Below are 16,063 nucleotides of genomic sequence, written 5' to 3' on the forward strand. Positions count from 1 at the left end.
GAGAGGAAGCCCAGGCTGGAGGAAGGGAGAGGCAGAGGGGAAACCGGGGGTCAGGGAAGGCTTCCTGGAGGAGGGGGCATTGCAGCTGGGGTTTTGAAGGCTGGGTAAGAGTTTGCCAAGTGAACAGGCAGATAATATACCCAAAGTCTTTGAGGTCCCCAAGCTGACTTCTTGTCCCAACTCAGTTTCCCCCAAAAACACAAGTCCAGAGACACCCATCAGCCAGAATCAGCTACTCAAGGATCCCCAGAGGCCCCCCGGGGGCAATAACCCTTTGAGGAAGCCCCTTCTGAGGCCCTAATTGAACCTGAGGGATGGAAGGGTTCTAATCTTGGATCTCTCACCTATTTGCTGTGGGACCTCAGGCAAGTCACTTCCCCTTTCTGGGCCTCAGTTTCCCCATCTGTAATTGGGGGAAATAACAGCCCTGACAGAGTGAAGGTTAGGAGGGTTTAACGGGGGCTGGAGTAGGACAGCGATGTGATCCGCTGTCCTGGTCCAGCAGTGCGACCTTGTGTAAGCCACGTGACCGCTCTGTGCCTCAGTTTCCCCATCTATAAATGGGGAAAATCACAGGACCCACGTCAAAGGATTAGTGGGTGAATAGACATAAGATGCATAGAGAGTCCCTGTGCGGACCCACGTGGCAACACCATGACCCCAAATCAAGGCTCGCTGGGCGCCTGCTGTATACCCACCCGCGGCTCAGCCTTTCCCAGCATGCCGTTTGGCCCCCAGCAGGCCACGGACAAGACGGTTTGAGGAAAAACAGGGTCAAGGGGTTTTAAATCGCTGTGTCTGTTCTCATGAAACCCTCCTAAGAAGGGGGCAGCCCCCCAGGACACGTGTCAGTCTATCCTCACACATCCTTGCCTCCATTCAAGAACACTTGATGGCTCCCTAGGGCCCCTCGGCCACCGCGCTGAAAGGCACCGCTCAGGGAAGGGCGTGGCCGGGGCCACGGTCCTTCATTCGTTCATTCCCTCCATTCAGTCGTTCACCCCGCAGACTCGTTTCCAGACTCGTTTCCAGCCCTCACTTTGAGCCGTGAACACAGGAGACTCCGGCTGGATCGACTTCCCGGCGGAACGCAGCGCCGCCGTCAGCCAGGAGGGGACGAGGGGACGAGGGGACGAGGGGAGGAGGGGAGGAGGGGGCAGGGGGACCAGGCCGGAAGGGCCTCGGGGGTGTCCCTGCTCTGCCCCTTCGGAGCGCCTGGGGGGAAACTGAGGCCCAAGAGAGCAGGGGCGGGGCTGAGGGCCCCCGGAGGGGTCACGCGGGCTGCTTGGCTGAGGTCACACCTGTGGCCCGACAGGTCTGACCGGAACCCAAAGATGCCCCGAGGCCGCGCTGCAGCCCGCCCGCCAGGCCACAGCACTTTTTGAGCACCCACTGTGTACGCACAGGACAGACGGTCTGCGCCCTGATGGCAGCCCCGGGGGCCCGGGCGACCCGCACAATCGTGCCCCACGGGAGCCTGACCTGGACTTCCGAGAGCTCTGCCAGGAAACACGCCCCGGCTGGAGGCTCCTGAGGGCTTCCCTGGGGAGGTGGCGCTGAGCTGAGAACTGGGTTTGGCAGGAGTCACCTAGGGGACAAGGGATCCGGGCAGAGGGGACAGTAGGCCTGAAGGAGAGGTGGCGGGAGCACGGAGAGACCTGGGTGTTCCAGGAAGTAAACAGCCCGTGCAAAGGCCCTGGGGCAGGCCCGGAGGAGCAGCAGGCACAGGCGCTGGGCTTCAGGAAGGGCCACCTCCGGGCGCGGCCGGCTCGGCAACAAGCACAGAGGACGAGGGACGTCCTGCGAGTTGACACCGTGGAGGACCAGCAGCTTGGAGCCGGGGATACCGCCTGAGGGGCTCCCGGGAGGGTCCCCACAGCAGGGAGGAAGCTCAGGGCCCCTTCGGAATTCCAGCCCCGCTGCTTCCTGCCTCAGTTTCCCCATCTGTATCATAGGGATCTGGTTCCCAGCGGGGAAAACAAAGGTGAACGACGGGGTCCCCGGGGCTGGAGGGGGACCCCTGGAAACTGTCTTCATTGAGTGTCTATTGTCTGTGTCCAGACCCCGCCCCCCCCCCCCCCCCCGTCCCCCCGTCCCTGTCTCCAGTCGGGCTCCCCGAAGCCCCCCACTCCGGGTCCCCGTGCCCCCCACACTGCTGGTCCCTGGGGGCCTCGTGGCCGAGCCCGCGGCGCCCAGAATCTGCCCGTCCTCCCCCGTTTAGAATCTTCGGTGGCTCCCCGGGAGCGACTGAGGCACTTATCGAGCACCTACTGCATGCATCTCAGGCCCTCCTCGGGGGGCGGGGACACGACCGACCACGGAAGGTCGCAGCCCAGCGGGGAGAAGAGACGAGACGTGCCACAAACGGGGCCACCGAGGAACGCGCGGCTCCCAAGCGGGGCCTGCGGCTCTGGAACATTCTAGAGCCCCCGGGCACCGGCTCCCGGCGCATTTCCGGAGCGTCTGCCCGGCGCCAGGCCGGCTCCCCCGGACTCCTCGGTGCTGCTCGGACCGGTTTCCCGCCCTGAAAATCCCGGGGAGCGGGCGGCACAGGGACCCCGCGGAGGCCGAGGGCCGCTAGGCATCGACCTGTAAATTCGTCGCGGCGTTTTCGAGGCCTCCGTGGGTCCGTCCTGTCCCACTTTCCTCTTTAAACTGGTGTGGAATCTCGCTATTCGCGCGCGAATGAGCGAGTTCGCGCGAATGAGGGAGTTCGGTAACCTCGGAACCCGCCTGCTTGTTCCATATGGTGTGAGAGTCGTGGTTTTATCTTTTTTGGGGGAAAAAATGATCCTTTAATGTCCTAACACTGAAAGCCTTCCCTCGGCGTTCAAGGCTCTCCCGCGGGGAGGTTTCCACCCACCTCCACCCGGCCCTCTCACCTAGAAGTTCCGGAACCTTCTTCCCACTTTTCTTCCCTGTCACCTGGGACCCCAAGCTGGCTCTGGGATGTCGGCAAAGGCTGTTCATTCTGCCAAAATCTTTCCAGAATCTGCCCACTTCTCCCACCTCTGCCTCCACCTGGGCCCCCAGCATCGCCCCCTGGACCAGTGCTGTCCCCTCCGCCATTGTCCCCCCAGCCTGTCCTCCCCGCAGCGGCCACCAGAGGGCGCGCGGAGCCCCTGAGCCTGCAGCCCTCCAGGCTCCCCTCCCTCGGGGAGAAGCTGAGTCCTCCCCGCGGCCCCCCAGGCCCCACACAACCTGCCCCTCCCCCCCTGCCTTCCCTCCTCCCTCTCTCCCCCTCCTCCCTCTGCTACAGCCACAGCCTCCTCACTGATCCTCCAACAGCCCTGCCCCAGGGCCTTTGCACATGCTGTTCCTGCTCCCTGGAATGCCCATCCCCAAACTACTCACTTCCTCCAAGTCTTTGCTCACATGTGGCTTCGTGAGAAGCCCTCCCCTGACCTTTCCTTTCAGATTATAAAACACCGCCCCGCCCGCCGGTCACTCCGGTCGGGGTACCTCCCACTTTTTTTCTCTTTTTTTTCCTGTCTGACTGACCATCCTCTAACCCAGGATACAACCGAGAATACAAGTTACTTCCTTATTAGGTCTCTTGTCTCTTGTTCATCTTCCCCCACCAAAATATAAGCCCCACGAGAGCAGGCATCTTCAGGGCCTTGCTGAATCCCCAAGGCCCAGACGCCACCGGCAAATAGTAGGCGCTCCATCAGTGCAGGTTCGCTCCCCGGGCGACCCCTCCTCCCAGTCGGGTCTCCCACTAACCTCAGCTCATTCCAAAGGGTGTTGGCTCCACCCTGAGCAAACACTGCTCGCCTGGCGCCCGGCCCGGCCCCAGGAGGAAGGACAGGATCCCAGACTCCCGCTGGGGACTTTCCTCAGAGCTCAGGGCCCCACGGAGGCGCTGAGCCGGGGAGGCAGGGCTTTCACAGGATGCTGAGCCTGGGGCACGGGGTTGGGGGGCCGGGGCAGCCCCCAGAGCTTCCCGTTCTCCTGTCTGCCTGACAGCTCTGCATTGCTGTGCAGCCCCAGGCGAGTGGCCCTCTCTGAGCCCCAGTTTCCCCTCCATCGCACAGGGAGGGCAGATGCCCCGGCATTCTGAGCTCTGATTTTGGGCGGGACGGCTTATCCCCAACAAGAATCTGTTCCCCGCCCTCAGCAGCCCAGCGAGGCGGAGACTCTTATATTCAGTTTACACAGAGAGCGGGAGGCCAGCTCTGTCAGGCTCTGTGGGTTTTCTCTCCCAACCCCGGGCAGGGCAGGATCTGATGGTCGAGATGGACCCCCCGAACCCCACGCACCCCAGATCCCCAGCCTCTCCTCTCCCCGGGAGTCCCCTCAAATGCAGGGCTGGCTCTGCACCCCGCGTCTGGGACGCCCCGACTCCCCGGCCCCGGGGCCCCTCCTGGTCCCGGACAAAGGGCCCTAAGGCGCCATCGGACACCGGGCTGGCCCGAAGCTCGCTTTGTCCTGCACTTTTGGGAGCAAATGACCCAGAAAGAGTTGTTGCCACTGGACCCCCTGTGGCCTCCAGGTTCTGGAGACTGTGTGACCGCCGGCCGCCCCCACCCCTTCCTGCGTCTCCCCTTTGGGAGTCTTCGCTTGGAGATGAATCAAGAAGAGGGATGCGCCCTCTGGGGACCCCCGCCCCCGGCTCCCCAAGGTTCCAGCAGTGGGGGGAGGCGACGCTCTGCAAACTTGGCCTCTTAAGAACTTCCAGGAGGCTCAGACACCGACCAGGCGCCGGGCTGCCTCCCCGCCAGGGCCTCCCCTCCTCTGTGGGGGGATCGGAGACCAACCGGTGCCCCCTCGGCCTCCCGGTGTCACCTGGGCCAACAATGACCCTTTCAAGTCTGTGGCTGCGGCCGCCCGGGCAGGCGGCCAGGGGCAGAAACTGGCGGCAGCTAATCCTTTGGAAACCGTGTCAGATGCCCACACGGAGTGTCAGTTTCCCTTTCCGGGGAGCTGGGGAGGTGACGGGGGTCCCGGGACCCCGCGGAGGGGGAGGCGGGGCTGCGCCCCAGGGATGGGGGCAGAGCCATCCCCAGGCTGGGGGACTCACCTGTCTAGGAGGCCGCAGGAGCCCGGGCCTGGGTGGCCGGCTGGCATGTGGGGCGGGGAGGGGGCCTGGGGGCTGAGCTCAGGCCTGCCCACCTGTTGGCCCAGCTGTCCGTCCGTCCCTCTCGGCAGCAACAGGCTGGCGGGTCCCGAGAAAGGTGGGACCAGTGACAATGTGCAGGGCAGACCGGCGGGTGTGAGGGAGCCCGGGCCGGCGGCCGGCTGGGTGTGTGGCTCTGTCGCAAGGTGCTCTCACGTGGGAGCAGCTAGCCTTAACCCCTGCTGGCCCGGAGGCGTTGGCGCGGGGACTGGCACCACGGGGGCGCGTCCTTGGGTAACGCTTGCTGAATCCGTGAAGGAGTGAGTGAGTGGCACCCTCCTGGCCCCCTTGCCGCGCCAACCCCCTGCATTGGGGACTCCAGAGCCGTCCCACAGACGGTGGCCCGGTGGCTGCCTCCTTCCCAGCCAGCGGGTCTGGGTGCAAATTCTGCTTCTCTGCCACCAAGGGACCCCCGGGGTCTGTCCTGAGAATCTCCAGCCACACCCCAGCCGGGTCCCTTTGGCTAAGTCCTCGGTTTCCTCATCTGAGAAATATAAAGAACACCAGCATCCGCTTCCCAGGGGCGTTTGGAAGACTGACTAAAGGAAAGAATGTGTGGAAAGTGCTTTGCACCCCGCTGGGCACACAGTAGGTCCGCATCTTCTAGATGCCAACCACGGATGGCCGGGGCGAACGAACGAGGTGTGGGTAACCGTGGAATTCACGCCGGATTGCCAACACCGGGTCCCCCCAAAGGGATGCAAGAAGCGGCTCGTTCTTTTGAACACCGATTCCATGTTGAAAGGACAACGTTTCACGCGTCTGGGGTTCGGTGAAATACATCGTTGAAATTCATCCCGCCGGTTTTTTCTTTGCTTTCGAAAACGTGGTTACTAGAAAATGTTAAATGGCGTTTCCCGTTTTAGATGGAAATTGGCTCGCGTCGGAGTTCGGGACGGCGCTGGAAGAGGCGCTTAATCCGGATTGCCTGTCGGCTGCATCTTTTTGCATCACAACTGTGTTATTTTCTCAGTATCTATTCGTGGTCGCGACTGTCTTGTATTTATTTGTCTGTCTCTTCTAGATGTCGCCTCACTGAGGTCTTGGATTTTGTTTTGCTCATTCCTGCATCCCCATGCCTGGTAAACAGTAGGCGCTCAATAAATATTTGTGCCATGAATGAATGAATGAATGAAGATGCACGTCCCTCCCACCTGCCGGCTGGCGGCAATAGCCACTATCGCCACCAGGGGAGCCAGAAACCCAGCAACCGGATCGGCCGGGCCTCCTCGCTTCTCCATCCTGCAAAATGGGGACCCGGGACCCAGGATGAGGGCGGATGCAGCCGGAGCCCCGCCCGGATCCCGGCCCCCCGCCTCTCCCCTCCCGCCCCCCACTTTCCAGCACCAGTTTGGTTGATTTTTTTTTAAGTTTTTATTTTTAATTAAAATTTATCCATGCACGCACTTTAAAGAGTCACTTTTCTCGCGCGGCGTTTGTGCAAAGGAGCAGCGACATCGCCCCCCCACAATTTCTCGCTTCCCGGGGGCGGCGCCCCTTTCGCTTTTTTAAGCTCAATTCGGTTGACGTTCACTTCCGCCTCTCTGAGTAATGCGGTTGGACCACTTCTTGATTTTTCTCTTTGAGGATTGACGTCCGGCCTGGAGAGTTTCAGAATCAACCCTGAGTTGGGTTTTTCTGTTTTTTTTTTTTTTTTTAAATTTGCTTCGGTTGCGTGGCCCTGATCGCCGATCTGCCCCCTGGCCTTTCTGTCTCAACCTCTACCAGACGCCCGAATCGCCTTGGGGGGGCACCTTGAACCCCAGACTGCAGTTTCTGATGTGGGAGGTCTGGGGTGGGGCCCTGAGGATCTGCATTTCTCACAAGCTCCCGGGTGATGCTGAGGCTGCGGGTCTGGGGACCCCGCTTTGAGAACCATGGTCTAAATCTTCTCTCTCAAGATAGAGCAGAGATGATTCGGGAGTTCCATCCCTTTTTTTTGTTTTAGATGGTGGTAAAATACACCTGTCCCCGTGAAACACTGACTCCCACCCCTCCCCCAGCCCCTGGCCCCCCATCCACTTTCTGTCTCTGTGGATGTGGCTCCTCTGGGGACCTCCTGTGAGTGGACCACACAGTGTGTGTCCTTCTGTGTCTGGCTCATGTCCCTGAGCATCATGTCCTCCAGGTCCGTCCACGTGGGAGCAGCTGTCAGGGTCTCCTTCCTTTTTCCTGACTGAGTAATATTCCACTGTGTAGCTGGACCACATTGTGTGTATCCATGATCCATCAGTTCCCTGGAGCATTTTGGCTCCTCCACTCTGCTCACCTGCAGGAGCCCTTTGCCCAATCCCGGGCAATCCTGTTCTCCATCTCTCCCCTTTCTTTGATTTGTCTCTTTGTTTTGATGGATAGCATTTCCGAAGCATCTTTCCACTCCCTGGGTCTGACTGTGACCTGCTCCATCTTCCTGTTCCCCATCATTGCATTGCCAAGCACCCCAAAACCCAACCTTGCTAGCCTTCCACTGGCTTCGCCAGGCCCCGACTCAGTGACAAGGGGCCAGGTCTCTGGAGCTAGAAGGCCTGGGTGACAACATCCCAGCTCTGTCCCTCACTCGCAGGGCGCCCCACTCCCCCACGCACCCCCAGCAGAAATTGCTAATAACCAGTGAAACTAACAGCAACATTTATTACTCCCCAAATCATGACCTTAAAATTAATGACCACCTAGTCTTATCTTTCCTAAATTCACCATTAGACTTTAACGACAGTATTAACACAATGATTCTTGAGACAATACACAAAGATGCTGTTTCAGGGCTCAATTCTTTGCGTGATTCGAGCAAGTGGCTCCAGCTCTCTGAGCTTCTGTTTGCTCATGTGTAAAATGGGGTGACAATAGTTTCCGTCGGCTTGATCCATATCATCAAATATTCATTGTCTTTGAGGTGTTAGATTCTGTGTTAGGTGCTGGGAATATACGAGTAGTGAAAAAGGAAAACAAAGGAAACAAAAAAACAGCTCTCTAACTTATGGAGATTCCACAGACAGTCACCTTAGCACCGAGCCTGGCATTTCATAATAATATGTCACTACTTATAACTTATTTGTTATTACATTGTACATATATATTATGCATGATATTTGTAGGTTACACATTAACATTACTTTTATAACAATATATTAAGTTTTTTGATAACATGTCTATCATATATAATTTACGTTGAGCAGAATAATAAAAATTGAACTTATTTATTTTACATTATACATGTCATATGTTATGTATGATATTTGTGAGTGTATATTAATATTACTTAGATAATAATGTCATATTAATTTTAAAATAATGTCTGTTATATATAATTTATGTTGAGCAGAATAATGAAAATTAAACTTATTTATTTTACATTATACATAATGTTACATATCATGTGTGATATTTGTAAATTATATATTCATATTATTTATGTAATAATATCATGTTAATTTTTAAAATGTGTCTATTGTAATACATATAGTGTATGTTGAGCAGAATAATAAAAATTAAGCTTATTTTTTACATTATACATAACGTTACATATTATGTATGATATTTGTAAATTATGTATTAATGTTATTTTACGTAATAATATCATGTTAATTTTTAAAATAATATTATGTCTATTGTAATATATATAATTTATGTTGAGCAGAATAATAAAAATTAAACTTATTATTATAAATATTTACATTAAAACATGTGAAATAAGCAGATGTTCTTTGTAGTAGGAAGGTAGATAGTTTGCTAGTTGTAAATATTATTTGTATTGATTATGTGGGATATTGCTAACAGACCGACGTTAAGTGCGGGGAGCGGCGCTGCACTTCCACCCCCCGGGCGCGCGGGGGCGCACGAGGCGCTGGGAGGCCCGGGGCGCACGCAGGCCCCGCCCCCGAGCCCCGATTGGCGGCGCGCGCGGTGCGCGATGACGCGCGGCCCCGCCCCGCCCCCGGCCCGCCCTCCGCCCTGCGGCCGCCGGCGCTTGTTGTTCGGCGCGGCCGCAGTCGGCTGGCAGCCCCGGGGCGCCGGCCCTGCCGGTCCGCGCGGCCATGGAGCTGGAGGTGCCGGACGAGGCGGAGAGCGCCGAGGCGGGGGCCGTGCCCGCGGAGGCGGCCTGGGCGGCGGAGAGCGGGGCGGGGGAGGTAACGGTTCCGGCCCCCGCCCCCCGAATGGCCCCCCCCGCCCCCCCCCCGCCGGCGCCCAGTGGACCCGTCCGAGGGGCGCGGGGACCCGGGCCGGAGCGTTCCACTCGGGGCGCCCGCGGGGGGGGGGACGGAGCGCCCCGGGGATGGGGCACCCCGCTTGGGGGCCGGGGGATGGAGCACCCCGGGGATGGAGCGCCCCGGGGATGGGGCACCCCGCTTGGGGGCCGAGGGATGGAGCACCCCACGCCGGGTCCGGGGGATGGAGCACCCCGTCTCGGGGCCGGAGGATGGAGCGCCCCACGCCCGGGTCGGGGGATGGAGCACCCCGTCTGGAGCTGGGGGACGCCGCCCATTCCGGGGGTCCTGGAGGTGGGGCGCCGGGCCGCGGGTGGGTGCGGGGCCCCATCCTGCAGGCTGTGGGTGGAGCAGCCCCCTGAAGACGGATCCTGACCTCCGGCGTGACAGCCCCTTGGAGGACGCGCGGTGGGTGGGCGCGCTGCCTCCTGCCGAGGGCGCTCGGGGACGACGGCCCCCCCAATCTCGTCGGCGGGGGGCTGCTCTGCGTGTGTGGGCTGCATGGTGGAGCCCCCCACCCCCGTTCTGGTGGGGGGCCCTGCTGCCAAGGCCAGGCGGGGCATGGCAGGGAGGTGACAGTGTCCCAGATGTGCGCCCCTGCCTGGACCCGGTCCTCGGGGCCGCTCACCTTGCTGGTGTCAGCTTCCAGGCCTCGCCCCTTCCCCCAACTAGCGCTCACCCGTGGACCCATCTTAATGGTCAGGGTGGCTGGGGTGGAGGTGGGAGGTCTTTGAGACCATCTGGGTCAGCCTGCTGACGGTGTCCTCTCCCTCTGTGGAAGTCACCAGACCCGGTTTCCAGGGCAGTGGTCGTTCTTTACCATTCTGGGCCTCAGTTTACCTCCCTATGAGAGGAGAGGTCTGGGATATGAGGTCCAGAGGACTCTGCAGTGTGGGGCCTCAGCAAGCAGATGGCAGAGGAGGAGGCCCCCCCGAGCCTTCTCCCTGGCCCCCGGGGGGCTGTGGGAGCCGTGTAGGGACATGGCTTCCTCCTGCCTCTCGCCTTGGCGTGCCTCCCTGGCCCCCGGCAGAGCAGGTGTGGGGAGCCAGCGGCCTGGCCCAGCCCAGCCCGTGGCGCCTGCCTTGCCCCGGGGCGGTGTGCAGAGCCAGCCGCAGCCCAGAGGAACAGTTCCTTGGTTCCTTCTCGGTTGCCATCACACGCTCCCTAATAGGAAGTTTCCGGTGCACAGAATCCTCTGCTGCCCCCAGCAGCTCGGGCCCCGGCCGGCTGAGTCCCTGTAGACACCCACATGGGCACCCAGCCTCCGTCTCCCCCGGGCCTCCGGAAGCTTCCTTGGCGGGCGGGGAGATGATATGCTGCCTGGGAGTTGGGAGAAATGTCTGGAGAGAGAGAGCACGAGCGTCCCCCGGGCTCCGAAAGGCTCCCGCCGCCTCCCTGCCCGCTGCCATCTGGACCCGCCTGGCGGATGACCCCGTTCATTCATTCCCAGCATCCAGTCGCCTCGCCCTCGTTCCGGGCCGGTGGCCTGGCTGGGGACTCAGATGAGGTCCTTCGTAGCCCCCTGCCCTCCGCCATCAGCCCTCGGGCCTGGGCTGGTCGGAGACAGGATGTCCCAGACCCGGGGGCCACACGGAGGCCGCGCAGCAACCATGTGTCTTATCAGGGGCTCGGGCGCCGATCGGGGCAGAGAGAGGTCCCGGCTGTGGCTGGGCCTGGGCACGGGGACCTCAAAGACACGGCTGGCCCCTCCCGCCTGCCCCCAAAGTCTGCAGAATTAGGACTCCCCCGCCGATGGTTTATCTCACTCCCTGTATGCGGAGAGCTGCCTGGCCCCTCCAGCCCCGGTTCTCCCCGCGCCAGTGCAGCCCTGGTGAGCGCTGGCTTTCACGCTACATTGTCCAGATGTGTCAGCGGTGCCGGTGCGTGTTCCTCGCCCAGATGACATTTGGGCTGGAAAATTCTTTGTTTGGGGGCCCAGGATGCGCTGTGGGGGGCTGAGCAGCATCCCTGGTCCCCACCCACTCAATGCCAGGAGCTCCCCGAGTCGTGACGACCACAGACGTCCCCAGACGTGGCCCTGGGTTCCCTGGAGACGCAGTCACCCTGGGCGAGAGCCACGGTGCTGTATCTCTTATTCTAGAACTTGCTCGCTCTTTATCCGTAAGAATCTGGATTTTTTCCTCACGTCGGTATCGGTTATTTGCTTAGAGAGAGGTCGGTGCCGCGGTGAAGAGGGTGGGAGGCCCAGGCTGCCTGGGTCCCGCTCCGTTGCTGTGTGACCTCGAAGGGCAGACAGACGCCTTGACCTCTCGGAGCATCAGTGTCGCCGTCTGTGCAGTGGGGCGGTCATGGCCCTCCCTGAGTCACACCAAGTATGTTGGGGTGCCAGCCACTGCCGACTCCACCAGCCTCCTGCTGGGGACATCCCACTTGTTTCTGGAGTGGCCTTTCGCTGTCATAAGCCAGGCCTGAAACTGGGCGCTCCGTTTCCAGCGGTCAGAGTCCCCGCCTTGGGGTGGCTGGGTCCGGGGCAGGCAGGTTGCAAAATGACTGTCCGGTGCCCAGTGGCTTTCCGGAAAGGTCCAACAGGGGCCGAGGGAGACTGTCCCTGTCCCCCAGCCTTGCCAGCTCCGGGTGTTGTCGCCTTGGCAGTTCTGGCCCATCTGACGCGAGGCAGGACGGAGCTCCTTGGCGTTTAGAATATGGTCACTTTAAACGCCCAGCTCCTTGCTCCTGAGCTGGGTCTGGAAGGGGCCTGGTGGGGTCTCCATTGGCCTCTGAGGGCCGCGTGGGGACATCTTGGGGTGTATCTGGGGGGGCTTGGACACGTTCATGGGGCCGACCGCCCTGGCCCAAGGGCTGCCTGTGGGCTTCGGCCTGCGCTGTGCTCGCTGTTTCCGAGCTGTTTCCCTCCTGGCCTTCCTGCGTCCGTGACATCTCAGCACCGTCGGCGTTGTGCCCGCTCCCCGCCCTCCCACGTCGAATGTGTTGGCCGCTTCTGTCCGCTCTGCCTTCCAGACGGACCCGGATCCACCCACGTGCCCCCCGCCTCTGCCGCCACCTGGTCCAGCCTCGTCATCCCTTGATGGCCTGGTCCCTGTCTGTGCCAGTGCCCCCCACTGCTCGCTCCAGAGGCTCCCACTAAACACTGAGTCAGGGCCCGTCCTCCTCCGCCCACAGCCCTCGGGGGAGAAACTGAGTCCTCCCCGCAGCCCCCCAGGCCCCACATGACCTGCCTCATCCCCTCCCTGCCCTTCCTCCTCCCTCTCCCCCCTCCCCCTCCTCCCTCTGCTTCAGCCATACAGGCCTCCTTGCTGCTCCTTCCACGTGCCAGGCCTCAGCCTGCCCCAGGGCCTTTGCATGGCTGTTCCCTCAGCCTGGAACACTCGTTCTCCATATCTGTGTCATTTGCTTCCTTTCTTGTTCAGGTTTTGCTCCATTGTCCCCTCTTCGGTGAGCCTTCCCCTGCATTTGGGGAGGTCTGAAAGGGGACAGGAGGCCAGCGCAGCCCAGCAGAGGCCTGTGTGCTTAAGGACAGCGAGGGCCAGCAGGGCCTCCTCTGTAGCCGTGAGCGAAGGGTAACCGGGGGTCGCCACGTCCCTTGTCCCCTGGGTGCAAGTCAGCGCCGTGGCCTTTGGAGGCAGAAGGCCCCCGTTGGAATCCCGCCCGGGCTCTGGGACTGACGGCCTCGGGCCGTTCCATGGGAGCCCAGCCACCAGCTGGGGATGCTCCGCCTCAGTGTCTCTGTCTGTGACACGGGCGTGGGCTGGGCGGGGCGGGTGCTGGGTCTCCCTCCCTCCTCGGGCCGGGTCAGAGGGCACTGCTCGGGAGCCCGTGCGGGCAGGGCTCAGTCCTCCCATGGTGCTCACTGAGCGCCGCCTAGGGGCAAGGTGGGGTCCTGGGTGCCTGGGTCACATCAGTCGGGGGGGGGGGGGGGTCAGGGTACGGACGGTGAGCAAGTACACAGATGAGACCCAGGGTCCGCCGACAGTGGCTGGAGTCCGGCCACCACCAGATCTTGTTCATCAAGGTTCCTGGGCCCCCGGCCATGCCCATTGTGTGCGTGTCGTCCACATGGCCTCCCGCTCCCACGGCAGAGACCGAGTCCAGACGGGCTGCAAACTTGAAAACATGCCCCTTCTGCTCCTTTTTGGAAGATGTTGGTCGAGCCCTGAATGAGGCCACGCTGGACGATGGGTGCACGACCCAGGCGCCCTGGGATAGTGGGTGCCTGGGACCCACTGTGGCCGAAATGGTCAGGGAGGAGGGGACCCAGTGAGAAGCAGCAGCCGTGGGTTAGCGTTCAGGCAGAGGGAACAGCCCGTGCAAAGGCCCTGAGGTGGGAAGGAGCATGATTTGCTGGAGCCACAGAAGTGGAGTCAGTGCGGGGCCTGATGGGCAGGGCCAGCCACGGGGCCAAGCAGCCACAGCGGCCGCGCCCCGGGCTCCCTTCTGAGCTCAGTGGGTGGCGCTGGCAGGTTGAAGCGGGGCCGTGACACCGAGTCACGTTTTACAGAGTCCTCGGCTGCTTCGGGGGGAGGAGCTGCTGGGGGCTGGCGTCCAGGAGGGCGGGGCCGGGGGCCTGAACGGCCCGAGGAGGTGGAGGGAGGAGAGGGGACGAGGAGCCCCGGGGGGTGTTGGCCTGAGCCCCACAGTTGGCGGGGTGGGAGGGCCCGGGAGGAGCCGGCGGGGGGCACCCACGGGGGTCCCCATGGCCGGGCAGCCTGAGGCTCGGGCTGGTTCCACCCCGCCCTGGCTGGGGACAATGTGTCTGAGCACGTGGCTTCCCTCCTCTCTGCCTCAGTTTCTTCTTTGAGACTAGGCAGTGGGGTCCCGAGTTTCAGGGGACAGGCGCAGGCGTGGCCCGCAGCCCCCAGGGGTCTCAGAGGTGACAGCTGTGTGACGGGGGCATGCACAGATGTGGCGCCAGGTTCCACAAAGGGCCTCGGCCCCCTCCTTCCTGCGCCCCCGCCGCCGTGGCCGAGCCACATGTCCCCTCGCTGTGACGCTGCAGGTCGAGACCCCGCTGGGGATTTCGTGGCTGCGGCCAGCTGCTCGGGGCCCGAGGCGGGATTACTGACCCTGGATTAGCCGTAGGCCGTGCCGGCCATCGGGCTGGGGCCACCCAGGGGCCTGAGCCATTGTGAAGGGGACCCAGCCTCTGGCTTCAACTGAAGAAAAGGACCCTCAGCATCTTGTCACAGCTACTGTCCTCTTGGTCGCACACGCGTCTGCATACGTTTCACGCTGGTGTCCCGGCGACCGGGGGGCCGTGCTAGGCGCTGGGGAGCGGGGCGCAGCCGGGGCGTCCGTGTCCACAGCACCCACTCGGGGCCTCGGCTGGGCCTGACGGGTGCTGCGTGTATCCTGGGGGTGACGGCAGTTCCTGCAGGCGATGAATGGAGGGAGAGAGAGGTGTGTAACACAGCATGTGGGGTGAGTGCCCAGAGCAGAGAGGGCAGCAGGCGTGAGGGGGCCTGGCTGAGCCCAGGTGGTCGGGAGGGGGTGCGTGCGAGTGGAGATCCGCAGGAAACAACGGGTGTGTGTTGTGGAGATGAGGGGGAGGGTTCTAGGCAGAGCATACCGCCTGTGCAAAGGCCCTGGGGCAGGCCCGGGCCTGGCGTGTAGGAGGAGCAGCGAGGAGCCCCGTGTGGCTGGAGCAGAGGGAGGAAGGGGAGAGAGGACAGGGAGGGGACAGGGCAGGTTGTGCGGAGCCTTGGGGGCTGCAGGGAGAACTCGGCTTCCCCCTGAGGGAGGGGAGCCTGGAGGGCTGTGGGCGGAGGAGGCCAGACGATGCGGGGGCTCCTGGTGCCCTGTGGCCGAGGCTGCGGGGAGGGAAGCCTGTGGGATGAGGAGGGAAGCCAGGGACCAGGGGCGATGCGGGGGGCCCAGGCAGAGGCCAGGCGAGATGAGCGATTCCGAGTAGGTTCTAGAAGCAGAGCTGACAGCACTTGCTGGTGGGTCGAGTGTGGGAGCGAGAGAGAGCAGCAGTGGTCACCCCAGGTTGTGGGCCGCGTCCCTGGAGGACAGAGCCACCCTCAGCTGAGATGGGGACACGGGAGCAGCGGCTGTGGGGACGGTGGGCCCAGCGTGGCCGTGTTGAGTGTGAGACGCTGTGAGCCCCATGTGGAGACGGGGCAGCCGACCTGAGTCTGGGGCTCAGGGATGGGGCGGGAGGGCTGTGGGCGTGTCCCCTTGCCTGGAGCTGTGACGTGGCAGTCGATGTCCCCGTCCCCTCTCAGTTGGGGGCCAGCTGGGCGCTGTGACGGGGGGTGCGCGTGGGTGGGGGAGGGGAGAGCAGCAGGAGGGCCGAGAAGCGGGGTCCCAGTAGCCCTGGGGTCAGGCTGTTCAGCTGCTCCGTGCCTCAGTTTCCTCATCTGTACAGTGGAATCACAGATGCGCCTTCCTCTCGGGGTTCATGTGAAGCTAGGAGGAGTCAGCCTGCAGGAAATGCTCAGAACAGGGCCTGGCACGTGGGGGATGCCCCAGATACGGGGCACATAGGCGCCCAGCTTAGCCATGTGGGGGGCGCCAGGAAGGGAGGGGGCGTCCCCCATCTGTTCAGGTGGCGCCATCAGCCTGGGGTCCCACCCAGGTGAGCAGGTGCCGTGTGTATCTGTCAGTGCAGCCCAGGCCCTGCTGCGTGACGAGCATCCCCACGGCCCAGCGCCCCTCCCTTGTCTGTCACCTGTGCTGAGTGTGCACGTGGGGCCAGCAGGGGCTGTGCTCCTGGTGGTCACTCGGAGACCCGGTGACGGGGCTGCTGTCACCTCGAGGCGCT

The 16,063-nt window shown here is 61.8% G+C and overlaps 2 protein-coding genes across 4 annotated transcripts in view; one reads left to right on the forward strand and one right to left on the reverse strand.

Moving 5' to 3' along the window:
* The window catches only part of TJP3 (tight junction protein 3), a 23,931-nt gene extending 18,689 nt beyond the window's left edge, over window positions 1-5,242 (reverse strand). The window contains exon 1 of the mRNA XM_046685720.1: window positions 5,024-5,242. The gene's annotated coding sequence lies outside the window, so the exon portion shown is untranslated. The remainder of the gene's footprint in view (window positions 1-5,023) is intronic.
* A 3,828-nt stretch (window positions 5,243-9,070) lies between these two features.
* PIP5K1C (phosphatidylinositol-4-phosphate 5-kinase type 1 gamma) overlaps window positions 9,071-16,063 on the forward strand; it is a 48,356-nt gene continuing 41,363 nt past the window's right edge. For 2 of the 3 annotated variants that reach the window (XM_046686129.1, XM_046686130.1), the window contains exon 1: window positions 9,071-9,241. In XM_046686129.1, coding sequence (XP_046542085.1) covers window positions 9,151-9,241 — 91 coding nt within the window. In that variant the 5' untranslated portion in view covers window positions 9,071-9,150. The remainder of the gene's footprint in view (window positions 9,242-16,063) is intronic. The other variant, XM_046686131.1, reaches the window with a different exon arrangement.

The sequence above is a fragment of the Equus quagga genome, chromosome 14 (assembly GCF_021613505.1).
Source record: "Equus quagga isolate Etosha38 chromosome 14, UCLA_HA_Equagga_1.0, whole genome shotgun sequence".
NCBI lineage: Eukaryota > Metazoa > Chordata > Mammalia > Perissodactyla > Equidae > Equus > Equus quagga.